General features: G+C 46.6%; 1 protein-coding gene across 1 annotated transcript in view; it reads left to right on the forward strand.

Moving 5' to 3' along the window:
- The window catches only part of CCDC148 (coiled-coil domain containing 148), a 41607-nt gene extending 36202 nt beyond the window's left edge, over positions 1 to 5405 (forward strand). The window contains exons 13-15 of the mRNA XM_030454522.1: positions 1973 to 2090; positions 3593 to 3733; positions 5184 to 5405. Of these exons, the coding sequence (XP_030310382.1) occupies positions 1973 to 2090; positions 3593 to 3733; positions 5184 to 5330 (406 nt within the window). The 3' untranslated portion in view covers positions 5331 to 5405. The remainder of the gene's footprint in view (positions 1 to 1972; positions 2091 to 3592; positions 3734 to 5183) is intronic.
- The last annotated feature ends 21436 nt before the right edge of the window (positions 5406 to 26841 follow it).

Consider the following 26841-nt stretch of genomic DNA (forward strand, 5'->3'; position numbering starts at 1 on the left):
TCTTATTTTGCTACAATATTTTGCTGATAGCTAAACCTACATGTCTGTGTCCTGAAGCTACATGGATCTATACTTTTCCTTAAACATAGCTGCAACGATTTTAGCTCTCAGCAAAAGACACACACATACCTGAATTACTGAGTTTTCAGCAGAACTGATAGAGAAAATAATGACTTTTCTTTAAATATATGTACTGTACTATGCCATGCCATTGGGGAATGTTCTTTTCTTATGCTAATAAACATTGGAGAATAAAATGTAAGGAAATGGTACATTTTGGTGAGGAATGCAGGAAGGAAATAACCACACCTTCAGGCTACTAGGAATCAAAAGTCAGTAAATGCTTAGCATTATATTTCCCAGACTTGGCATACTATACAAAATAAAATGGGTTAAAGAAAAATGCTTAATATTTGTGGAGATTAATAACTCTGTGAAATTGCTTAATGCTTTTCACCTCTAAAACCTTCAAAGGCATTAATCAAAGAAAGGCAGAGCTGTTACTGTTGTTAGTTAATGCAGTGCTACCAGTACGATGTGAGGCATTTCAAAATCCATATTGCACTGAGCCCAGGCAGACTCTGGCAGAGGGACCTCAGGGTGCAGAACTCCAGGGTGTGCTTACACCTTCAGCCTGCTGCAGCACGGGAGCTGGGTTTGAGTCTTTGCAGAGCTGAGGGGTGGCACAGGCAGTGCTGACACTGGAGTGTTATAGAACATGTGCCATAGGAGTCAGCTCAAGCTGGGGGAAAGGTTTTCAGTAGAGCAGAATTTGTGGGAGTTTTAAAAATTATTTTATTTCCAGAAAAAGATTAGTATCTGCTTTTTATTAAATTTTATCCATATAAAAAGCAGATCTGGAACTAAAGGATTACTAAGGTAAGCATTGCATTCTTCTGCCTAAACCACAATGGTTACAGTAAGAAATGGAAAGCTTCTCTGGAGCATCCTCAGATATCTTTGTACTACTCTTCTGGGACATAATTGTTTGTCCTGATAATTGTTATTGGATTATTGATGCAGTGGTCTTTTCTAGCTGCCAAAGTAACTGTACATTTAGTTCTGATTCCTGTAGTTTATAGCACATTCTATGCTCTTTTGAGCTTACTAAAATTTTGAGAGTAAAAAAAATAAATTCCATGTTTTGTTGTACTTGAAGCAGTTCTCTTCTCTGTTTTTCTAAAAGCAAGGGAAATTTGAAGGGCAAAGGAATGATGATTCTCTAAATGCAAGTAATTGCAATGGCAGCCCCTAGATTAGGACTAAAGATGACACATCCAAATCTGCCCTGTAACTTCACTGGAAGCAGGATTTGGCAGTGGGCTGAGGATGGTTAGGAAGTGTGGTGGTGGTGGTGGTACCATGGGGCTGTAAAATCCTATTTTGGAAAGCTGACCAGCAAAAATAATGCCATAGGTAAAGTTCCAGGATTATCTGTGCTGACCTCCAGCTTCCTCCTTTTAAAGGAGGATGTAAGATTTCTCAACTTTTCTTGCTGCTTCGAGTAATAACATTGGAAATTATGTTTCTTTTTATGGGAAGGGTTATAGGAAAGAGATCTTCTGCCATCCACAGATGTCAGAACATTTTTTCTTGGCAAAGAAAATGGCAAGGGAGAGAGAGTAACAGGACTATATAAAGCATGCTAGAGAAAGTCTGCCTTATAGAAATGAAATCTTCAAAGTTAGCCAAGTTGTTTAAACCAAACAAACCCCCAGAACAAATAATAAAAAATACAACTCCCCAAGCCCCTCCTTCTCCAAATAAAAAACCCAACCTAACAAAAAAATAACACATTGAAATGAAGCTGCACTTTTCGCTGTTTTCCAGTGTTTTGATGAACCACCATATTAGGTGTGCTGTTAGAGATGATGTTAGATGAAAACATCAGACTAATTTTCAAACTGGAATATAACAAATATTTAAAATACATTTTACTGTTCTTTCCATTGGTGTATGTGCTGTCTGGCAGAGTGAAGTTCAGACAAGCATTACTGGAGAGACGTTTGCTGGAGCAGAAGGAGCTGTCCCTGCAGGCAGCCCGGGAGCAGGAGCAAAGGGAGAAGTGCCTGGAAGCTCTGCGGCAGCAGGTGGTACAGACACACTGTCACCTTATCTGAAACATCAAAGGAACAATCTATCAAAAGGAAATAAATGAAGAGGTTAAAATGTGCTTTTGGTCTGACTGGAACAGTAATTCTGTCATGTTATAAATCCTGTGTGCTTTGTAACTCTGACAACAGCAGCATCATTACGTTACATTGCACTGTAGAAGCTGTTGATGTCTGAAAGTAGGTAGATACTAATTTGTTTCTGGTTAGGATGTTATATCTCCTTTCCTTTTTTTGTTTTGTTTTTTTAGGTTTTTATTTTTTTTTTGAGTTTTTTTATAATAATCTTAAGAGTGCTTTTAGTCTTAGGCAAGATGTATGAGTAATTTATATTCTTTAAATTCTAAAAACCCTGGACAAAATTTCTTGAGAGAGATTTAACTCTCTGTGAAACTTTTGAGTGTCATTTTATAAAGAACATTCCAGAAAATGCTTGCTAATATTTGCCATAATAAATGTAATGGTGGTAGTTTGGTTTTTTGTTTGTTGGGTTTTTTCCTACTGACTTTTAAAGGAGCAGTTTCACCTTCATTTATGTATATATTTTTAATCTTATCTCCTTGGTTTTCCTCCAAAGATTTAAAGGAAAATCTGGAGTTCACATTCTTTACACTCCAGGAACTGAAGCCTAAATGTGCAGCCAAGGGAAAATAAGGGATCTGGGGAAAGGTGCTTTTCAGACCTTTTTTATTTGGGATATTTTGAACAGTACTAATGCAGCCTTGACCTCACCTTCAGGCTGTCCTTTGGCTTCAGAATGAATCATCTAAGGAACCCTTCCTTAGTCCCTCATGGACTGTTTATGGCAAGAGAAGTCCAAGCCATCTTCTGTGGGAGAGCTGAGCATACCTTAACAAATGGTGGGGCTGTGTTTGCAGTTGCTTTTCAAACTGTTGACTCAGGCTCATTTCCAGTCAATAATGTTTTTTTTAAATAGTCTGATTCAATTAAATATTTTGCAATATTAAGTGTTATTTTAGGCTCTCAGTGCACTTGCTATAGAATCACAGAATGCCAGGTTGGAAGGGACCTCAAGGAACACCTGGTCCAACATTGCTTGGCAAAAGCACGGATGGCTCAGCACCCTGCCCAGATGGATCTTGTGTCCATGCATAGGAATCCACCACATCACTGGGGAGATGACTTCTGCAGGAAGAATTTTCCTGCCCACACAGCAGGCAGTTCTCCACGTCACAGAAGTTCTGGGCATGCACAGTGCTGTATTAAGACCAGTCAATTAATTTGTCTCAATGGGGAAACAGGAATAAATCTCTCCAGTTATTAGTCTCTGTCAAAGTGGTTTTACTCTGGATTCAAGTTTAAGCTTTAGAACACTTATATAAGGGTACAGGGTGGTCTGAGACAACTTCTGAAATTTTTAAGCCAGGTAAATGATTGTGTTCTCAGGAGATGTGTTAATAACCTCTTCTCACCTCAGGCCTACACAGATGAGTAACTGTCCTTCATATCCTGTGTTTCAGGTTGCAGTTGTTGCACAACCAGACCCAGCCCGAGCAGTGGCTGGCACAGTGGCATCCAGAGCTCGGGTGGGCATTGGGACCACAGAAGAATTTGATCTTCAGAAGCCACTGTTTAAATTGCACACATACAGTGAGCAGCAGGTAACTGTAACCATTCTACATGGTTTAGTGTATGCACATGTATATTAATAACAATATGGGATAGGAATATTAATAATATAGCAATGTAAACAGTAGAATATAGAATATAATATGTGCAAAATTAAAAACAATAGGAGTAATAGGTGAGGTCCACCATTGCTGGTCTGAGGGTACGTGATACGCAAGAGTGAAAGGAGAAGAAACCACTGAGTTGTAAATGACTTGGGAAAGTGGAGTAACTCTGCTCTTCTTCTCAGGTCACTGGGGTAGCTGAGGCCAGAGCTAGCTCAGTTTCAATTGGAATTAAGCAACACAGGGGAAGGGTTTTTTTTGTTCCCTTACTGTTCCCCATCTGCTCAGTCTATGCATTTGAAATTATTCCCACTCTGGAATTGTAAAATTATGTCTACAGAAAGACAAGCACTATGATAGAGTTCACAGAAGCCTTCTTTTGGCACTGAATAAGCTGAGATTCAACTAACTGTAACTAAGCTTGTCCAGCATCTCCTATTTTAAGACATTTTAAAGCTTCTCAGTTTGGTGCAGGAGAAGTATGTTATAAGAAATGTTGGGATTTTGGCTATTAAAATTTCCCCAAATCTGATTGATGTATGAGGTTCTGAAAAGCTGTAGCTTAAAAATGCTCTGACAGTGTATTTGGGATTGTTACCTGAATTCTCAGAATATTCTTCCTGTTTCAACTCCAGACAGGTTTTGGTATGTTCCGAGTGCAATGAATTATTCCTGTTAAGTCTGTTTCCATCCTCCCTCCCAGAGCTGTGGTGGTTGTGGCTGATGCTCCCCAGGTCACCCCAGAGCTTCTGGGCACTGGCAGCTGATGCTGGAACTGAAGGCAATGTGACACTTGTGTTTTCAGTGCTCCCCTGCTGTAGCCCCTGTAAAACACATTTGAAAGAGATTTAAAATTCTGTCATGTAACCTTTTGGCAAATTTTGGAACTAATTTCCCTGAGCATTAATTGTTGTTGTGTAAAATGGAACTGATGTTGCCACATAGTCACAAGGCAATGCTGTGAGAAGAATCCTGAAGCACTTGGGTTCCACAGAAACAAACGGGAAGGGATTAAAAGTCTTGTGCTGACAGCAGGGCTGTGTCCACGGGGAGCATCAGAGAAGTCAGCAGCTCCTCAGGCAGTGGGCTGAACTAAAAGTCACTCAGCTCCTCCTCTATCCTTTAACTTTTGCTGAGGAATAACAACCAGAGCTCTTTGTTAAAACAGTTTGTGATCATTAATATTAAAAGGATATCAAGATATGAGATGAGGCTTACTCACTGTAGAGTTTATCTGCTTCTGAAGGCTTTATTACTATTTTAACAGCCTTAGAAAACTTTTACAATATATACATCCACAGGTAACTTGGAATATACACTGTGTATAACGTAAGTATTGTTTTTTTAACTTTACCATTGCTCTGGTTTATTTTAACAGATCATTTCTGACCCCAGATTTCGTGTTGAACTAGCTCTTCGAGAAGCTGGACTTCATAAAACACTTTATGCAAAAGAGATTTTACCAAAAATTCCTCCACTGAAGCTTCCAAGAAGAGATATGGAATCTACAGCTTTTAAAATGTAGAGCACCTCTTGTATCAGGGGTATTTTCTGACCTATAATGACAATTTTAAATAAATTTCCCTTAGGCTGTGTGATATTTCTCAGTCTGTGCAGTCATTTAAAACAACAATGTGCCTTTCTCATGAGGTGCTACACCCTGTTATCCCTGTCTTGGTGAAGGTTTTGTAGTTTTGGTGGGTTTTGGCAGTTGTGGTGTAATTTCCAATGTCCCTTTCTACTGGGAGGTATGACACCTGCAGACAATTCAGCCAGTCTGAGGTATGGTATCCTGAGTAGGAAATCTGTTTTAATTGCCAGCATAAATCCAAAATAGCTTTGCAGAATGGTCATTTTTTATTCTATGATGTTACATGAATAAATCCCACAGCTTTCATTCCAGGTTTCTTAAGAATTTGATTCTTTTAATTATAAAATCTTCATAATCATGAATGTTTCCATTATTCCTTGATTACAATGAGGATAAACTTAACCTTTGCCTCTGTTTAGAAACCAATTTGCTGTACCCTACTTTCTGCAAACCAATCATGCAATTTTGTATTGCAGATTAGTCTTTCAGTATAAATTATAAATAACATTTGAGATCTGGGACCTTTACTGTGAAGCTGAAACTCCTGAATATGATTCTATTAAACGAAAAGGAAATTGATGTAATTTCTTCTTTGACTGATTATGTTTTCAAGCCTTACATAAGATGAATGTAAAATGTATGTTAAACAAATTACAGTTAGCTGTTTAACCAAAAAATCCTAAAGACAATGATATCAAAGATCTGAGCCTCTATAGTTGACTACATTGCTAATTGCTGGGAACTTCATTAGTGTCATGTGGTGATGCTTTATAGGTGTTAGTGGATCACCCACCTGGAGTGGCTCCTGGAGCAGTGATTCCTGCTTGTTGGATCAAGGGAGAGAACAGAGTAACAGTGGCAGAATCCCCTTGGGTCAGGCTGATCCCAGGGGAGCCTCCGAGCCCTGGGGGGGGGAGGTTTGCTCTGCCCTGGGTGCCCAAAAGTCAGAAGTAGACAGAGACTCTAAGAAGGGACCCAGAAAGGCAGGGAAAGAGCTGCTGGGACTGGCATCCCAGAGCAAGCAAAGTTTTGGACCAGAAACAACATATTCTGAGTACTGAAGCAAAGTTATTTTAGCACTACAGAGACTGCCCAAAAGCCGTGGGAGCTGCACGACTTCTGGATTTAGCTTTTACATGTTTGCACTAAAATTACAATTCTGTGTACATTTGTGCATTTTTTTTTGGCATCTCATTTGGGGCAACTCTTTATTTTTAAAACGCCCTTGGCCAGCTTCACAACTGTTGCATGTTCCTGCAGGGGAGACCAGCACTGCTTTTTCTTCTCCTTTGGAGACCAGATGGCTGTGAGGCTGCTTCCCAGGAATTGAAGATCCCAGACTTAAAGCAGTGGATTTATTTTATTTCCTGCCTTTAAAAGCAGATCTAAGAGATAATTTCAGTGGTGAAGAAATATTGTCAGATTATAGTTGTCATCTTTTCTAAATACCAAGACGTTTATGAAAAAAATAAATTAAATGAAGCAGACATCTGTTCTTGAAATAAAGGGCACTGTTTTTTGGGCAGTGTCTTGTGATAGTCTTCATGCCTGTTGTTTCTTAGGGAATAATAGACTGTCTGCTTGCATTGCTGAGCCTGTGCCAGCTCCCTGCAACCATCAATCAGGGTTTGCTACAGATATGGTGAGGCCAGAATGGGATTTTTAGAGGAATTGTCATGTAACAGTGGAGCTTAAAAAATGTGCAGGTCTGTGAAATGGGTTTCAGGTTTGTGTTAACTTATGGGCATGTAAGCTTATATACACATTTATGTGTTTGTGTATAGGAGAACATAAGTGTCTGCTATGCCAGTTCTGAAAACAGAGAGGACTTTGCTGTAATAGACAGTACTTTGAAGAGGAGATCACATTTGGAGCTCTGTAAACTACTGACCCCTCTGAAACCCTTAGAGTGTCCAGCTTGAACTATGCAGCAGAAGAACTATTTAACTACATAATCATTAAGCTAAAAGCAAGATAAGAATTTTTTTTTTTCCCTGGGAATTTTTTTCTCTATTCTATTAGAGTTCACAGTTAGTGACCAGCACTGTTTCTGTAAGCTACTGCAGAGCAAACCTCACCTAGCAAAGTATGGCTTTAAATTATTGTCACAAAGGACTTAAGAGGCATTGCTGTTACTATGGAATTTTCTTAAGTGGACTTTGGACTTGGCAGAAGTGAGTGTGAATGGCAGATTGGGTTGCATGTGAAGTGACTGGAGTGATTTTGTTTCAGTTCTGGGAGAATGCTCCAGGCTCTGGATTCCTCTCCCATCAGGTTAATATTTCAGCCTGAAAACTGCAGTCTGGAGCGAAAACATCTCCTCTAACCAGTCTTGTAAAAGATGGAGTTTGGTTTTTTTATGACAGCAAACTGAATGTAGCCCTGACCAAAGTGCTGGTAAGTTGTTGGAATAGCTCAGGAGCTGATGGGAGGAGGTGGCATGGCATTGAGCAGTGGGGTAAGGAGGGGGGTACCAAGAGAAACCCCCACATTTGGGAGGCAAATCAATGTGTAGAAATGTCTCCCAGAGCAGAGGAGCCTGAAGTTCCTGATGCAGTAGGTTTAAGATGGTGACTGGTGAATGGGTACCTTGGGGATGGTCCTTCAGCATGTCTGTAAGTATCTTTACACCCGCATGTTTCATGCTCTTAATATAATTACTATCTTAAGCTCTCCCATGGTTTTTTGTCCCTTAAAATGTTGTTTGCCAGAAGTCTTAAATCCTGTATGTTATTCTGAATGTGTCCAAAATCACTTGGAAATAAGGTCATTAGTGAACTCTGAGAACCAGAATTCTGATTTTTGGTGGGAAATTCTTCAGATGAAGGTGACCCTCCACACACCCCAGGCACAGTTTGGTCTCTTATACTTCTGGAGACACTGAAATATGATTTTCTGGATTGTTGATATGTGTTAAAAGGCAGATGAATGTGAAAGATGCCATCCCTGGTGTTACATGAACTCAGGTCAAGGTTATATTGGTGACATGTACTCCCCATCCCTTTCCCTGTGAGGGTCCCTGTGTGCCCCATGTCAAAGCTGCCCCTGCAGTGGGGGCAACAGGGCCAGTCTTGCACTGCGGGGATCAGCACTCGGGTACACAGCAGCTCTTGATGCATCTTTAAACACTGTGTGCATGGATGTCCCAATGGCCCTTGTAACAGCAGTGAGCAGCAATTATGGTCACAAGCGTGGATTAATTTCTGAGTGTTGTTTACTTAGGTCTTGACCTTATGCCAAATGTGAAGGGTTGTCCTTCAGAGGGTCACAGCGGACAGGAGTGATGCCAGCAGGACAGTCCTTGACCACCACTGCTGGAGATGGGAGTGAGGAGCATGCTGTTTGGCTACACAGCCTTTATTTCTGTGCAAATCTTGTCCTTGGCTGTGCTATTTCTGCAGTTCAGGCTGTACTGGAGGTCTGTGGCTGCTGCTGGGCCATGGTGTCCCCCACCCCTGGAGAGCACCCTGACCAAGTGTCTCTGTCCCCAGGGCAGGGCTGTGGGGTGCACCCACTGCCAGAGCCCATCCCCTCAGCTGCCAGTGGTGACCAGGAGCTGCTGGAGCTCCTGGGATGCCTGGATCCGGTCTGTGGGCACCAGGCAGGAGACAGCAGCTGAGGGGTGGTCTGGGCATTACCCCCCAGAGCAGAGCTCAGGGCAATATGGGGGGAAGAGGAAGCTCCCCCTGTGCCCCTGGCTGCCTCGGGAGGCTGAGGAGCTGCTGGACCCTTGGGAGGTGCTGCTGGGCAGGGCCCTCCCCTCAGCCCTTCCCAAAAACCAGAGGGCACATCATCACATCAGCACAACCATCAGCACAGCCAGGACCTGTCCCAAGGTCAGGAGAGGGATGAGGGGGCACTGAGTTTTGTTTTGTCCAACACATGCTCGGGCCTTCTAAAACAAACTCATTTTTTTATTGAGCCACAGAATTGGTCTAGGTGTACTTTTCTAGTGGAAATCCTTAGGAATGTGGTTTTGGCCTGCATTTGCCTGAATCTCACCCTGAACTGGACCCTTGGGCAGGGTGGGAGAACTCTCCTTCCAGGCCCACAGCCTGCACAGGGCAGTGAATGCTGTGGACTCCATCTCAATGTTCCTCACGCCCATGTCCTAAGCTCTTTTCAAGTACTCTTAACTTTTTTTCTCTGGAAAAGGAGCACAGTGCTCTGTCTCATCTCCCCTGACCTCAGAAGGAAGCAGAGGGGTCAGTGCTGGCCACACGTGGGCTTGCAGTGGGTGATGCTGAGCTGGGGGTAGTTTCACATGGCAAGTCCAGCAGTGCCTGCTGGAGCTGACAAAGTTTTCCTTTAAATGCTTAGCTCATGAACCTCAGTGTCTGCAGCCAGTGCCCTGTGTCTCTGTATAAAGGAGAAAATTATACAGGATTTAACATTGGTAAAGAGGATGAGCAAGCCCCAAGGTGTTGGGGCCTCTCCTCACCCCCATGGCAGCTCGGTGCCCGCAGAGCAGACCTGTGCCTGGTGCTGCTACTTCAGCCACAGAGTCTGTAAAGCCCTTGATGCAAGCAAACTGTATACCTGTGGTGTGCTAACCTGGGCAGAGTGATGCATTTTATCGCTGTTCCTACTGTTAATCCTCTTAAATAGCTTTTTGTTTAAATAAAACATGGCCTTGAGCAATACACAGATGGTTGCATTTGCAAGCAGATCCAAAGGTCTATAAATAGTCCTCAGATTATTAATTCTTCATTTATTACATTTCATCTACTCTGCAATCAGCATTTAACTTTGCAAAGGAAATGCTTCCAGAGTAACCAAAGTTTGTTTATGTAAATATCACATGCTTCCTGACATTTTTCTAGTGTTTGGTGGTTTCAGTTGCAATCTTGTTGTAGGAAACAACTCGGCGCAACCCATCTGCTGGTCTCACTATGGGATTGTGGACATGGGGCTGTTCCCTTTGCAGGATGCAGCTCCTGGCCTCCTGTTTTTTGGAAGGTGTGTGAGCACACGTGGCTCCTGCATGACAGCTGGAGCTCTGGGCACCAGCAGTGTCCCAGGGAGCCATCACTGCTGGGTGGATCTTCCCTCTTGGTCCAACACCAGCTGTAGCACCACTGCCTTGCAGGTGGCATTACAAAATTTCAGTGCTAGATATACAAGAGACCGACTCACAGAGGAGGTTTGGGCCTGTCCAGGCCTGAACACAGTATGAAATCAATCTGAAATGTGTGTTCTGAGGGCATGTCCTGCTCTCACCAGCTCTAACGCAGGGGGGGGGTCTGCTCCTGCAGCCCTTCCCAGGCTCTGGTAGGGGGGAGAGCTTTGCCTACATAAGAATATAAAGATCTGGCATTAAGTGTGGGGGAGGAAGGACAGCTAAAGATCACTTCATCTTCCTAGAAGTCAAAGGTGCCCATGAGTGTGGGAAAGTCCTCCCTGCTGCAGGAGAGTAGTTCCTCTGTGAGGTCCTTGTCCAGCGTGGTGCTCCACACCACAACGTTGTCCAGCACCACCTGCTCAAACTGTGGCTTGAAGGAGCAGTCCACTGCCATGGCTGTGATCACAACAGACACAGCCTTGGTCCCTGTGAAAATGAAGCGTGAGCCTAAGCCAGAGCTCATAATACTTGTGAGCATCCTGTAAAACTTCAGCATGGCAGGAAAATCTCTATAGGTATGCGTGTGTGGCAGTGGGGTGGCTCTTTTTAGTGAACAAAACAGATGTGAGAGAATAAATGAAATTCATGCAGTAGCACAGATGTGCAAGCACAATGTACAGAATCAGCACGCGATGAGTGACTGTGGGAATGTGCTGAGTGATGGTGGCTTAGCTGCTTCTGGCTTAGAGAGACCACCAGATTCCACAGCCACAAGCAGCACCACTGCCCCTACAAGGCACTGGGACAGCCAGGAGGATCTCAAAGCATGAGTGACTCCCAGTCAAGAGTTTCCCATTAGAAAAATGATGCCAAATTATTGGGAACTCAAAGGCTTTGTTCGTTATGGAAATGTGTGCTCTGCTAAACCAGGGGCTCAAAGTTTCCTGGGTTTTACCCCAAACAAACTATGTTGTTTGATATCTGGGGACCTAACAAAATGCTAAAGCTCATAATTGCATGACCTATTGCTGAGAATTTTTTTCACTAACATTTCTCTGAAGAAAGACCACGGACAGCTTACCTCAGCCTCCAGAAGTGCCAAGGCAGGTACTGGCAACGTCCTGGCGCTCTGCACGGTGCAGCAGTTTGATCAGCAAAGGGATGGAAATGGAAGGGATGCTCATCCCGTGCTCTTGGGAGGAGAGAGAAGAAAAATGTCATTCCCCAAGGTGCTGTGACAGGTGACAGGTATGTGACTGCATCAAGCCCAGAGCTATGCTGTGTCCCCTTTCCTCTGATGAGGCCAACAGCCATTTTTCTGAAGCAGGAGAATTCATCTCAGGCTCTCTGTAGCCAGTCCAGGTGAAGTGTCTGACCCTCTTCTTCTCCCCTTGAAGTTGTTCAGGCTCTTATCAGCAGACCTGGTGTTCCTGCCTGGGGACACACATCAGGCAGGATGCAAATGGTGTCTCCACAAAAGCATCCCAATAGCTGAATACTCCAAGGCCTTCCCCTTGTGTTGCCTGTCCTTACAACCTGTGCTGCTGTCCACCCCTTACTGTGTCCTGCTTCTACTCTTCTGGCGGTGAATTTCAGTGAGGCTGCTCCAGGTGCCTTTTCACTCGGCTTTTCAACATCCTTTTTCTCAGCTTTGCCTTTAAAAGCACAAGGTGTTTAGTGGCGTGGGGGTTGTTTTTTCCCACAACAAATGCCTCAGATGTTTTTTTGGTTTTGCTGCTGTCATCTTCAAAAACCTGAAGGAAGCTCGTGTGGAAGTACAGTTAATTTAATGTATGCAGTCAGTTTCCATGTTGCTTTGTCTCTTTTCCTTTGGCTGTGAAACTGATGGTCTGTTAGGCTTGTATTGTGTTTTAAATATGAAAACTTTTTTCATTTTGTTATTCTGGAACATCAGCCTGACTTATTTGCCAGTGCCTAAAAAATTATTCTCATTGTAAATATTCAAAGCAGGAAACCGTGTTCCTGCCTCCGGTATGTTTGAGTTAATTTGTGTTTCTAAGCAACTTGCAAAAATGTGATGTTGGCATCTGCTCTGCATGAAGCATTTGGAGGGGGTAGGGGGGGGAAGCTGTCTGGGTGCTCTTGTCCCCTCAGAGGGACAAGCCCAGGGGTCGATGGCTTCTGTGTTAGTGCAAACCTGCTGCACGGCCAAGAGGTCAGCTCTGGCTTTTCCTCCAACTGTGTCACAACTGCTGACACATTGGGGAATAGAAAACTCATGGGATTTTTCTCCTCTTGGATCCTGTCGAGTTGTTTCCCTCCAGCTTTCCTGCCAGTCAGGTTTGGTTTGGTTTTGTTAGAGAGAGCAAACATGTGCTCTGCTGTGTGAGTGACACCATCTCCTGTGAGTCAGATTTAAGACTAATCTTGTGCCTGAAGAAATGGTGGCAGGAACGTAAGCACCCACCAGCACAGCCTGCATTTGCTTTTTGCAGTGCCAGAAGTTGTCCTGCTCTTAAAGAATAATAATAAAGCAAGGTTTTTACTTTCGATCACATATCAACGCAACACTTCCAGCAATATCTCAGGGGTCGTGCATGTTGGGAAGTGCTCCTTTCCTCTTGCATTTCCAGGCTGCTGAGCTGAGCAGAACACACATGTTTATATTCAATAGGATGGTTTTTAAACTGAGCATGTTGGGTGCTGAGAAATACCAGTCAAACAGAAGCAGCTTTACCCTGGGCTGTGCTGGCAGCCATGCCTGAAAAGTGAAGAGAGGCAAGAATCCTGGGGTGGGCCCTGAAGGGAGGGCAAGGTCAGGCAGGGCTGGGGGTGCGGGGTACCCACACTGATGGGGAGCAGGGCCCAGCCCATGAGGTATGGATCCATCCCCACGTAGATGTCTGCCAGGTCCCCCCCCATCACCCAGCAGCTCCTTCTGCATGGACTGGGCAAACACCCCCTGACACAGACAACATGGGCGTGCAACAGGAATGTGTAGGGACTTCTAAAGCTGCAAGAGAAGCCAAGGCTGAGTTGTAATGTGGCACTGGACACCTCTCCCCCGAGAGCTGCCTTGCAGGCAGTCGGGGGACATCAGAGCAACTGAGGGTCTCAAAACCAGGAATTAATGTTGTCACTCCTTCAAGGCTGTGACTACCACAGGCCCAGATAGCTGTACAGCTTGCACGTACTTGGGTATCAGTCCCAGGAAATGTAAAATAATTCAGCAAATCTAAGCTGTTAGCATTCCTACTGACAGCAAAGCAAAACCAGATGTTGGAGTAGCTTGTCGTTTAATTTATTCTATCAACGGTGCCTACTGCAATTAGCGAGCACTGCTGATGACATGGAGGTCATACAGTCAGGGAGAAAAAGGACAAATTTTACATATTAGAAGAAAAAATGCTCCTGGAGCATAGGAGGGGGACCAGCATGTAACTGGAAGGGCAGCACTGCTGATCCAGCTGCCTGGGGCACAGGAGCTGGCATGTGGCATCGGCTGTGCTGGGCAGCTCTGCCCCTGAGCTCTCCCCCATGACACTGGGAAATGCTCTGATTTAAAATGGAAGAAGAAAGCAGTCATGACAGGCTGGTTCTGACAGCAGGTTTCAGCTAAAAATACAACCACCTCTTTCCCTTGTCTCCAGTAGATGATGATTAGATAGATTGGACAAATGCTTCCTCTGTCTACCCACTAGTATGGGGACCAATATAAAATCAGGTTTTAGGGAACCACAGGTTTTTAAAAGGATAATTTTCTAATGGGATTTCTGCCCAGAATAATAAGGATGGACACCCTCCCTTCCAGGACTGCCCAGGGTTGCTGAGTCCCACCAGCAGCACCCTGTCCCCAGCAGGATGGGAGGGCAGAGCTGTGGGGCTGGGAATGCTGCCTGGCTTTGTCCCTGCTGTTACCTGTATGTCTCCAAACACTGCTGACAGGTTGCGTGTCCTTCTTCCCAAGTCCAACACATAGAGTATGTCCTCCTTCATCAGGTCCAAGCAGGGGTTTTTAATGTGGACAAATCCACTCCTGCAGGGAGATGGGGTGAGGAGGGGTCAGGGGCAGCAGGGACAGGGACAGCCAGCTCTGCCTGGTGCCCGGGATGGCTGCCTGTCTGTCAGAGCACTGCTGTCACACGAGCTGTCCTCCTCCTCACAACCATCTCTGCTGGTAACCTTCCTGACACCTGTCTCATCGTGTCTGTGTGTTTGGTAAAAAATGTTTCTCGATATTTATCATCAGGTTTGTCAATGGCAGCTTTAGATCTCTCATATAATTCTGCCAGAAATATCTGGAGGGTAATGTACTGTGCTATTTTGCATGTGACAGCTTATGGAGTTCTTAGCAAATCAGGCTTTTATATTTATATTGTCCAAAGTAACTGCCTAGCTGTACAAGAGCAAATTAAATCCAGGTTTTGCAGACAGCAGGAGGCCAGTTTGCCTTCCTTTTCCACCTGTATTAATAGATGGAAACCAACACGGTAGCAATCAGTTTTGCAAATAGGGCTTAAACAAAACCTAGAGAACATTTTTCTTGTCTTACTAAAACAAATTCAAGCCCCTCCCGTCACTCACCCGGAGTAACCTGTTGTTTCAGTCTCAGTGGCTCTACCAGAGTCAGCTGAAAGCGATACCCTGCAGAAGAGGGAGGCAAACACCCGCTGTTTCTCCAGCTGCTGAGTTCCAGGGTTCAGAAGAGGTTCGGAGGGGCTCTGCAGGGGGTTAAATACCTTCAGCCTTTGTGCTGCTCCCAAGATCAGCAGTGGCTGCTCCCGCTGCCCCTCGCACCCCCAGGTTCCTCCTGGCACGGTGCTGTTGGATTTGGCTCTTTGGGCAGCTGTGTCCTGGTGACCTGGGCTGGCCCGTGACCCGAGGCTGGGTGCCAGGGGCTGCCCAGTCCTTCTGCCAGCAGCCAGCTGCCCTCCCAGGCTGGTGGACACCCACCTCCTGCCCCTCAGCTGCGGGAGGGGACTGGGGACACCAGTCCTGCTGCCTGTCCTGCTGGTGCCCAGAAGATTATTTTAGTCAGTGGTTGGAGGGGCAGGATCTGGCATTTGCCATTGGCCTCTGGGTAATGAAAGGTGTGTTTAATGAGATAAGTTACTAGGTAATTAATTACCATGGCTAACTGAACCAATAGTACCCCTGATTCCAGTGTGGGTTTTGTCAGCCAGTGCCTTTGATCTGCTGCAGTCTGGGATCACCTCTGAGATTTGTACCATCCCCATCCCAGGTCTCCCGGCTGCTGTGGCAAGTGCTCATCCTCACAGTGAGCTGGAGGGAAGCACTGAGGGTCTGCAGAAGAGCCAACTCATTCCTGGGTGTAAATGGGATATCTCATCCAAGACAGGGTCAGGATTGATCTGAGGAGGGGTGGGAGTGGGGAGGCCTTGTGGGTATTTCAGACTTGCTGGAGTAGTAGCAGAGTCAGGCTGAAACGATTTCTCTTCTTGGATGATGTTCTCCTCTCCCTGGATGCTGCTAGGATATGCCTGCCAAAGATGACTTACTACTGACACTTCACAGATCTCCTGAAGATTAAGAATCTGGAGACTTTTTCCTTTTAGAGCACACCAGATTGCTCCAGGAGGCAGACAGAAAAAAATCCCCTTTGGGACACACACACATCTTCCTCCTGCAGCCCCGAACTGCTGAAGTCTCTCAGTGCAATTGCTGTGTTTTTCAGCACAAAACTCAATGTTTCAGACACGTTGCAGCGATTGCCACGCAGTTCTTTATGGTTCTGTCCAATCAGTGTTACTCAGTGTAGGGAATGCCATAGGAAGGTTTGTTTATTGCAAACAGCAGATGTGAGCACTCCAGGGGAGGCAAGGTGAGAGCTCAGTTTTCCCAGGGGCTCATGGGTGCCTGTTTTGGTGCTGAGAAGCAGGTTTCCCCCCCTGTGCCCACCTTTGGCACCCTTGCTCCTGGTGGAAGTGCTCAGAGGAGCAGAGCAGGGATGGGAGTGCTGGCTTCTGCCCCTGCCTGCCAGCTGCCAGCCCACTACCTACACAAGTGGCCACAGCCAGGCCCCTGTCTAGCCATCCTTCAGGGGTTAATTTGGCTGTTAATTTGGTTTAAATTTGGTTGATTTGGTCACCTCTTACTGCTGCTGAAGCATGAGGGGTAAGGGATGGATTGTGCAGTGAGCCCAGGTGAGTGCACAGGAATCACCTGCATGCAGAAGGAGTGCAGTGGGGGTGGGAGGAAGGACACAGGCCCCTCTTTAGCTAAATATTTCCTTCTGAACTAAAAATAATATTCCTGCATGCCCAGCTGCCCTTGGTGACATCCTTGCCTGGTGGTCAGTGAAGCCACAGCTCTTTGCCCTGCTGTGCCTGGCCTGTGGCAAAGGGCCCAGGCTCTGGAGAGTGTTCCCTGCTGAGCCAGTGGGGACAGAAACCTCCTGGAGCCATCACTCTGCATGGGGAGCTGTACTGAGAAATGGCCAGTAAGCAATGCTCCTGGTGGTGTGTGTCTGTGCTGCATTTAAGGTAAGAGAAACAAGCGTGTTCTTGATAAGTAAACATGATTGCACTGAGGGAAACAGATGACTTGTGCTTTTGGCTTCCCAGAACTGGTGTTGAAGGGAAGGGACTGTGGCTGCTGCCATGGCTGCACAGATTTGGGCATCTGCCTCCCTGCAGGGGGGCTCGGTGCATGGCCCCTACAGAAAGTCCCTCACAAAGGTTTACTCCTTTGTGATGTTTTTTCCTGCATTTTTTTTCTCCTTTGGGCTGGCTTAAAATATATCACAAATGTAAATGTGTGTTTGCTTGCTCACTGGCTGCAGGGCAGCTTGTGTGTTGCAGGCACAGTTTGCCTTCCTGCCTGCCACTCACTGCAGGAGCAGAGTAGGAAAGAACAGGGAATGCTTTCAGTGGAAAGGGACCTACAGTGGTCATCTCCAACTGTGACTGATTCCTCTTCTTTTACAAGGCAGGGCTGGGAAGCAAGAATGGTGAGAAGCAGAGATTGTTGCCCTGAACAAGTGTTTGTTTGTGGCTGATTCAGAGCTATATTCAGACTCTGAGTGCCAGGCAGTGGAGCTCTAAGCATATGTGCTGAAGGATGACAAATAAAGCCCGATGAAGTATATGGCAGGATAACATATGGTAATCTAGACTGGCTCTCAGCAAGAGAAGAGCTCGGGAGAGCCAGAGCTCCTGCACCCATCCAACACCTCTCGTCATGTTCAATGCTATTTTAGATCAGGCAGCCGCCTGTCAGCCTTCGCACGGCACAAACCTTCCACCTGCTGCCTCCTGCCCGAGCTGCTGCCATCTCTGCTCCCAGCAAGCCCCACACTTCCCTCTCAGTCCCTCTCCTTCCCTGCATCTTCTCCCGTGGCTGTAACGCTGCTCGGCCCGGAGCTGCCGGGAATGGGGATGTCCCCGCAGGCCGGGAGCAGCCCCGGTGTGTCCGGGCCGGGCAGCAGGCACAGGCGGTGCTGGTGTCAGCGCGGCCAGGGAGAGCCCCTGCTCACCCCAGGGTATTGCTGTCAGCTGCTCAATTAGCAGCTCTGGCTCGTTAGCAGCGAGCTTGTGAACACTCACCATCAGAGATGTCTGATGTACTCCTCTAGTGCCGGTTCCTGGCAGAGAGCACGAAGGAGCAGAAGCAGCACCGGGGAGAGCTTTCACCGGACAGAACCGAGGTGAGGTGCCAGCAGCACACAGCCTTCCCCCCCCTGTGCTGCAGGTACGGAACACCAAGCACAGTGGGAAAAACGGAGATTTTTATAAACCTTTTGCTCTGGCTCTTTGTTTTCATTTTTAAATTTTTGGTATAAATCTGTTCCTGGCCTTGGGAAAAGCCAATAAAATGCTCTCTGAAGAAACCAGGCACCAGAGATCCTCAGGGCACACAGGTAGCTACAGCCTGTCAGGACATGTTTTTCCCTAAGGTGAGACATTGCCATAAACCCCTTTGTTTCAGGGAGAAGTCAGCTGCCTGTTGTGTGTAGCCATCCAAGGACCACTGATCCTCCAGCCCCTGTGCCAGGTCCCTGCTCACTGTGCTGAGGGGACTGAGTGCTGAGTGTATTCATTGCAGGAATGATTCTTGGAGTTGTGGACTCAGAAAAATAGCAAGTACTTGTATTTTGATAACTGCAGAGCTCTGTGAACTTGACTCGGCCTGCGTGTACTCTCCAGTGCCAGGGGTGTGGGGCTCAGGGCAGTGATGATGCCACAGGCTGCAGCTGGGAGAACGGGGCTCCAGGGCTCCCCAAGGGACCTGGCTGTTGGCAAGCCTTTGCACAGACTGTTTTCCCTGTGTAAAAGGCCAATTTGTCAAAAGCAAAACGCATTTTAGCAAAGACAGTCCATTTTGATGAATTTCCACATCAGCAAAATGCCCAAACAAAAAATGATTCATTAATGTCATCCCAGGCTGCCGTTTTCAGAACATGATGTCTGGATTGCCATGTAGGAACTTCATTACTTTGATATATACTTCCTTTTATATTAGAAAAGGCCATTTTTAAAATGTTAAAATTGGAGCACAGTGCTTTGGTGAACTGAACAGGCTGCCTCTCCCCTAGCCCTGATTTTAGGAGAAATGATGAAACTTTAAATTCCACTCCTTACCAGGATAAACATTAAATGACCTCACCCAGCACAGACCAGGCTCCTCAGCTGGGCCTCAAATGTTTTTTTACCATCTCACTACCTGATGCAGGAGGCTATTTCTGGCTGTACTGTATTTCCAATATGCAAATAGTATTTTGCATTTTCTTTTTGTTGAAAGGTCAGGATCAAAAGAAAAACCCCGCAGCCTCTCTAGCGTCCTGCATTTGAATGCAAAATCATGTCATACGTCAGCAGAGCTGAAGCTGGTCTGTGCCGTGTATGAAAAACATATTCTCAAATACCCTAATTGTGATTTAAGATTACAGGCACAAATCCAGCTCTATCAGAAGTGCAGGGCAGCTCTGCTGGGAGCACACAGACCTCCCTGCAGCAGAGTGTGGAGGGGCTGGGGGTGCCCGGGGGGTCTGCACAGGGCTCCCCCTCGCCTCCAGGCACCGTCCCCTTGCCTTGGGAGGCTCCGGGTGAGCACCCTGTCCTGTCCTGCCCTGTCCTGTCCTGCCCTGTCCTGTCCTGTCCCCAGCTCAGGGCACACGGGAGCCACCTCGGCTGCATCCCTCTTGCCCGCCCCTCGCTGCTAAATACCACTGTTAATCACGACAAAATTTACTTCTCTCCCTGATTGTTAGTGCCTAGGAAATAAATGATCGCTAATGAGAGAGTTAATGGCAAATTATGCACCCTATGTGCTAGGAGTTAATTTTCAGAGAATGTGTTTTCACGTGCCTTTCAGCTTCTCCCGAGCGAGGCTGGATGGGAAGGAGACAAGTGCCACCTTGTGTGGGAATATTTCCTCCTGCAGTAGGCACTGAGGGAGAATCTTCCTTTTTTCTTTTTTTTCTCCTTTTTTTTTACTTCTGTTTTTTTTTTTCCTTTCTTTTTTGTCACATCTTCACTTATCACAGAAATGCAGCCACCTCCCCATCAGACCCTGCCAGCTATTTACGAATGCCCAGTGCCACAGAGGCAATGACGCCCTTTGCATTTTTAAGAGCTCGAAGAACAAACGCAATGTTGCCAGTCTCTGAAGAACCACCAGAGGAAGCACAGTGTAAAAGCAGGATAGACGGAGGAGCCCCTTGGTTGGGAGCAGGAGCAGCCTGTCCTCCCTGGCACTGTGCAGCGAGATGTGGAGTCAAGGGACACATTAATTTCAGGACATAATGGGTGATTCATATATATATATATATATTTTATTTGGGGAGGAGGTGTCGACAGTTGGATGCCGTGATCATAGAGGTCTTTTCCAGCTGTGACAATTCTGTGGTGCACGATGAGGGGCACAAGGGGACAGTGTTGGCCCCACTGATGGAAGGGAGGAGCGGCGTGATCCAGGCTGGGAGACTGAGCAGAGTCAAGACCCAGCACCATGCTCTGTCTTTACTCCCTTCTCTTCATCTGTTTAAGTTATTAATTTGTTGAACAGCCCTTACTTGGCCAGCCTGGGGCCCTCTGTGCCACGGTGCCCATGTGATGTGACAGGAGCTGCAGCTCCGGGACCTCGCTGTTCCTGCTGCAAACTCCTCTGAATCCCAGTTCAGCTCCCGGGCAGGCTTGCTGATAAACGTCAGTCCTCACCCGAGCTGGCACTCATCTCCAGAGCTGCACACAGACCTTCTAATAAATATTTACACTCCTGAGCTCACCTCCAGCTCTAGCAGTAATTATTTTATCACGGCGATAAAAATAGCAGCCTTTAAGACAGTTGATCTCTGAGCTGTGTATCCCAAGTCTTTATGCAGAATTAATTAAAGAATTGACTTCCCCAGGCTGAAGGTGTAGGTGACCCTGGCAGTAACTCGTGGTTTTAAATGCCAGCACTGGTGTGTGTGCATTGGTTTAGCACGGTGGCTCTGGTGTTTTTTTTTTCCTGGAGGAGACAAGTGACAGCAGGCAAAACCACAGCAGTCTGGTGGAGGAGGTTGGTCCTGCCACCCCTTCACCCAGCTCCCTGCTGCCACCCTCCTGCCCACGCAGCCCTGTGCCTGGGACACCTCTGCTGGCTTGTGTCCCATCTCAGGTAGTCAGGCAAAGGCAATTTAATTAAGTATGTCAGGGCAGGCAGCCTACCAATTGATCCATGGAGGAGCCTGATTTCAGCACTCAGAGCTTCAGGACAAGTTATGTATGAGCTCCTCTAATTCCCAAATTTCCAGCTGGGCAGGGTTATAAGATGGCAAGAGAGTCAGGTGTACATGTGGTGTATTTCTATGTAGATGACCTTTTTTTTTCCATGTTCCTTTTGCTTGGCTAAATTATGGAAGCACTTCCTTTATTTGGCCAGCAGTTAAGATTCTGTAGTTCAGATCAGTCTCAGATTATCACCAAATCTATAAAGTTTCACAATTGCTTTGCAAAAAGCAGCATAAAAACAAAAAATCACAGTAAGGCCACTCAGGCAAAGCGTCCTTTTCACAGTGATAATTTGGCTTTTTTTCTTCTTTCATGCTGGCAGTCCTGCCTGCTGGAAGCAGCTGTCCTGGGGAGATGTTACAGAGCAGTCTGTACCTGCTCCCTGTCCCTGCACCCAGCTCACCTGGGCAGTCTCTGGAGCTGAGCTATGGCAGCAGCATTTTTCTGTGTCCCTCTGTGTACTTCAGCCATGGTTTATCATGCAGGTAAGAGCTGTGGTCCCCAGAAGTGACCCTGTAGAGCAGTGGCCGGCTGGGTGCCTTTGACCTCACCCAAGAGAGAAGGATGTAAGACAGGCTGCAGTCTCATCCATGCCAGCCACAGAAGCTCTGAAGAAATCTGGGACCTTCCAAAGTGTTTTATTTAAACCATAATGGTGTCTCACAGCACATGCTGTCTGTAACTGCGTTAGGCTGTCTGCCCTCTGATTTATTGCTGGGTTATTTCTGTCATGTCCAACGTTAACAGACATTCTCCCTCTTTTCCTTTCCAGCTGTTCAGAAGCATCACAGAGACCAGACTGGTTCCTTGTTCTGAGTCAGATGATGAATTACACATCTTCCCATCACCAGCTACTTAATCAGCTGTCGGAGAGGAAAATAAAAATGGTGCCTGGCTTTATGAGAACTGATTGATGAGGGCTATCTTTGTACAGACTCTGCCACTCCCTTTATCCTTGACTTCAGAGGAGCTGTGAAGGACCTCTCCTTTGCTGCTCTGCTCTCCTGCCCTCTGCTTTGGAGGCATTTGAATTGTGGTCTTTGCCTGGCAGATGTTGTGAAAGGGTGGGGCCAGCCCTCACATCCAACACCTCCTCCCACCCCCACCTCTAGATTTCATGACTGTAGTCCACTTCTCACTCTTGTGTCTGCTCTTCAAACAGAAGAGCACATGTCAAGAGCTGATCTGAAATGCTCAGCATGCTTTTTCAGCACAGAGCCTGGCCATGACCTCCCAACTGAAGGATGAAGAAATACGCCACAGAGTGGGATTCTAGGGCAGGTGCAGGTGATGAGTCCTCTGAGGGGTTCCTCAGCTCATGGTGAAGTGGGAAGTGCTGAAGAATATGAGTGGGAAGAGAAAACTCTAGTGGCCAAGACAGCAGTTGGCACTCTGCTCCTGCAGAGGCAAAGGCTCCCTTGATTAGACCCCAGGACTTCACACACAGGAGGAGGATCTGGAAACTGACTCGAAAATATGGAGGTTGAATTTTTATTTTATTTTATTTTATTTTATTTTATTTTTTTCTGTATTGTCTGGCTGAGCTTTTAAGGCTTATACCTCAAGCTCCAGGCTGTAACCTTAAGGATCAAAAGTGTCACTTATTCTTCACAACACCCAAGTTCTCCATGGTGTTCAGGACCTGTGGCTTTGAGCCCACCCCAGACAATGTCTGGGAGCCACCAGCATCCCTTGGCTACTGTGAAGCAGCTGTGATGAGCAGCACGTGTGTGCCAGGGAGGAAAACCACCAGCACAGGCTGACCCAGACAGGACCAGGAAGAGGAGACCCTTTGGTGATGATTGATGTTGCTTTCGGCTTTTCCAAAAGCCAGGAACATCTTTATTAGGCAACTGTGAGTCTGAGGCATCACAGCCTTGCCTGTGTGCTTGCCTGGGTGCTTTCGCCCAGCTGCCTGTGGTGCTGCACGGTGTGGGGAGAAGGAGGGGTGAGCCTGGTGGGCTCCTCCTTTCCCTCCTGGCACCTTGGGGTGTGCTGGTGGTGGTGGCACTCACTGATCACCCCCGTGGCTCCCACGGCCACGCAGCCAGGGACAACTTCTGATTGCTGGGGCAGAGGAGGGTCTGGGGAGCCTGCAGCTGGGCTTGGCAATGCCACGTTAATGACAAGTGCTACGAGCCCTGGAACTTAAATATTTTGCTGCTATAAATGTTAGCAATGAGCGATCTCGTTACATTTAAATGCCAGATGACAGAAGCAGAGCCAAAAAAAGCACCCGTCCAGCCAAGTGGGGAGAGGGGGCGGCGGGGTGCGGGGCAGAGATCGCTCCCATCACAGGCTCAGTGCTGGAGCTCATGGGCTTGTCCAGCCTCTGCTCACACTCTGCCCTGGGGCTCTGCTCTGAGAGTTCTCATGGGCTGAAACTTGGCTCACACAGCCTCCAACCCAGCTGGGGAGCAATTTTTAATCATTTATTTTTCAGTATAATGTCAATAAATTCCAGTTGGCTGCTCCTAAATAACAGCCTGAGTAGAAAGAAGTTGCACAGCCATATGAAGGGGATCTTTGCAAGCAGGGGACTCAGACAATTCTTGGTGGGTGTTTTGGTAACAAACGAAATGCTGCATGTGATGGGTTTGGAAAGCAAAGAGGACTAATTATAAGTGTTATTTTAAAAAATGGAATGAAAATGAGTTGTGCTGCTAATGCTTGGATGCGAGAACATGGTTGGCTTAATTTAATAACACTGTGTAATCTGTGTAAAACTGAATTAGTAGCAATTATATGTTATTGTTAATTATTTAGAGTTGGCTTCTCCTCTCTGTGCCCATCCTGAATCACACCTGGCTGCCTGATGCCACCGTGGGATTCACTGCGGAAAGCGCACGTGTGATGTAAGGACCCGAAAAAGGAGACACAGAAGGTGCTTGGGGTCAGGCCCTTCCCAGAGCAGCTGGAACAACACGCATGTCCTCCATCCCATCCTCACACTAATTAAATCTCCTCAGAGGAATTAATGGGAGTTTTGCACGCAGGCACTGGAGCTGTCAGGACAGGCCTGGCCGGCTGTCTGCAGCGGCCCCAGCACGGATCCTTTTGTGACTCACGCGCCTGACTCACCGACGCCTGATGAAATACAGCTCAAATTTATCACAGCTAAATATTAAAACAAGCTCTTTAATTTCAAACCCCAGCGCTTCCCGGGGTTTTCTCAGCAGCTGTACTCAGAAGGATGCTGTGCTGCACGCCTGGGAAGGGGCAGTGATGTAACCGTCACTACATTGCAGCTGAAAGACTTGCTCCTTTGCATGTATATATAAATATATTTAGAAATTTCCCCAAGGCAAAAGAAAATAATTCATGACAAGCAGCAGCTTGGAAGGTCATCTGGATTATTATTTTTGTACTGCAACTCACCTCCAACACATAAGCAAAGTCTTTATGTGCTGATTTTAATAACACTAAAAGAGTTTAAAGCCTTAGCAATCCTGCAGGTAATTACTGGGCAGGCTTTTCCTTGTGCAGCCTCATTTCATGTGCTGCAGCACCAACACATGTTGCTGTCTATTGCAGAAGGAATAACAGCATTGGTCTGTGGGGGGTTGCTGCTGATCAGGCCTCATCGTTGGGGTCCATCCTGCCCCTGCCCCCCGGGGAGCCTGGAGCCGGGCAGGTCCCTCCAGCCCTGCCTGCCCCTGCCCCACAGCTGGAGGGGATGGATGCTCCCGGTCCTGCAGCACCTCTGCCAGGCTCTGCAGCACAAGAAAATCCCCACAAACTCTCTTGGAGTGCAGTGTGTGCCAAGTCGGGGCCGTGCTCCCAGGGATGGCAAAGCTCCCATTCGACTGAAGAGACAGAGGACTCAACAGGGGGATCATTTTACTAAATGAGGTGACTGGTCTGGGGTCCAGCAATTCCTTAGTCTTCCAAAAATGTCCTATGTGTAATCTGTAAACCGTGTGAGCTGTTTCTGCACTCGCTGAGCTTTGCAGAGTGGTCTTACTGGAAACTGCAGCTGCTCCAGAGAGGCAGAATTTCTGCAGTACAAAGGGGTTTTGGGTTGCCATAGAAATAATTTCAAAACAGAGAAGTCTGATTTTGCTGTACTTGCTGTCTTCTTGGGAGAGTTTTTGTGTGGAAGGATGACGGGGTAAACCTGCTCCACAGCAAAACCTGTGTTCTGCTTGCAGTAATTTTCTGGGGCCCAGGTACTTCTGGAGAGCATAATGTTTGCATTAGCATTAATGGGTTTATTCCAGTGCTTGTGCATGGCAATTCACACGTGTAACACTCCTTTCACAGGCATGTGCCATTATTACACCTTGATTAATGCAAACATTATCAGGGAGCAGTTTACAAACTGCACACTGGCATGGAAGCGTTGCCCACAAGAGGTTCTGGGCCCAGATCCAATCCTGCTCTGTTTCTGCAGGGCAGTGCTCTCAGCTCTGTGTGAACGTGGCCACCAAATCCCCAACCCCTTTCTCTGGGGGAGTGCAGTCCTGAACATCCCAGTGTCTCACTGCCCTGGCAGTGCCACCACATCCAGCAGGACACAGAGGATGCCCTGTGCATCTCTACAAACCACCAGTCAGCAGCAGAACCAGCAGTCCTGACTCTGACACACCAGTGCCAGCCATTAAAGGCAGCAGCTTGTCACAATATTCATCTTCAGGTAACGTTATTACAGATAAAATTCTACTTGCAGCTGGAATTTCCTATCAAGACTTACAATAATGGTAGAAAAGACAATTGTGAAAAACCTGCACCTTTTGGAAAGTGACTTTGTGAGGATGCTCATGATGATGAATAAGTGGTATTCAAAAATAATTGTGTTTAGAGATTATGCTGAGATGACTGACTTAACCTGGTTCTTCCCTCATCTTCACTCCTAGGTAAGTATCAGCTGCATGTGAGCTGTACCTGACCCAGTGGGCAGGAGCTGTCGAGTCCTCAATCCAGTTTCTAACGCTGGTTTTGAACGAGCACCTAGCAACAGTGGGCCCTGAGCAAGCCCTGTGGGTTACAGGGAAAATGACAGTTTCCAAAGCTCATGTTGTGCTACCAAAAGTAAAGTGGAAACTTTTATGCAAAGCCTTTCTAACCCCTGCAGTTTCTCATGTCACTTGGAAATCCTGCAGCCTCTCATTAGCTGGAGATGGCTTGTAACCCAACAATGTCACACTTTGTAGCAAGCTCCATTAACCACATGGGATACTATTTTCAAAAGTGCTTCAGGCTGCCAATAAGCAGATAGATTTTTCAGAAGGCTGTCAGCACCACCTGTGGAGCCCCAAGGGAAGCTGGGCATTTCTAGAAATTTAGCTGTTTACTTTGATTCTGTAAAATCATATTTAGATACCCAACCTTTAGTCCTCTCTTTTGGAAAATGATCCTTGTTAGAGCTGTATTTTCTCCTGAGGAACACCTACACCAGAGCTCCTTGAATGTCACACTCAGCTCTTTGGCAGCACATGCAGAAAATTACTGGCCTTGTGCTGGTGAGCCAGATGTAAACCTATCTGTGTTTTTAAGGGAATTAGTATTCTTTTCTCTGTTTAAAGCACTCCTATTACTCATAATGAGTCAAATCCTGGCCCCGTTTGGAGAGGTGTTCAGAGAGGGGCTGTAGGCACACAGAGGTTCTGAGGCAGCACTTCCCAACCCCGCTGTGCACCTGCCTTTTCCCAAGAGACCCAACCAGCTCCTGCCTCCCCCCGGGATCTCT

The sequence above is a fragment of the Calypte anna genome, chromosome 7, assembly GCF_003957555.1.
Source record: "Calypte anna isolate BGI_N300 chromosome 7, bCalAnn1_v1.p, whole genome shotgun sequence".
In the NCBI taxonomy this organism is placed as follows: domain Eukaryota; kingdom Metazoa; phylum Chordata; class Aves; order Apodiformes; family Trochilidae; genus Calypte; species Calypte anna.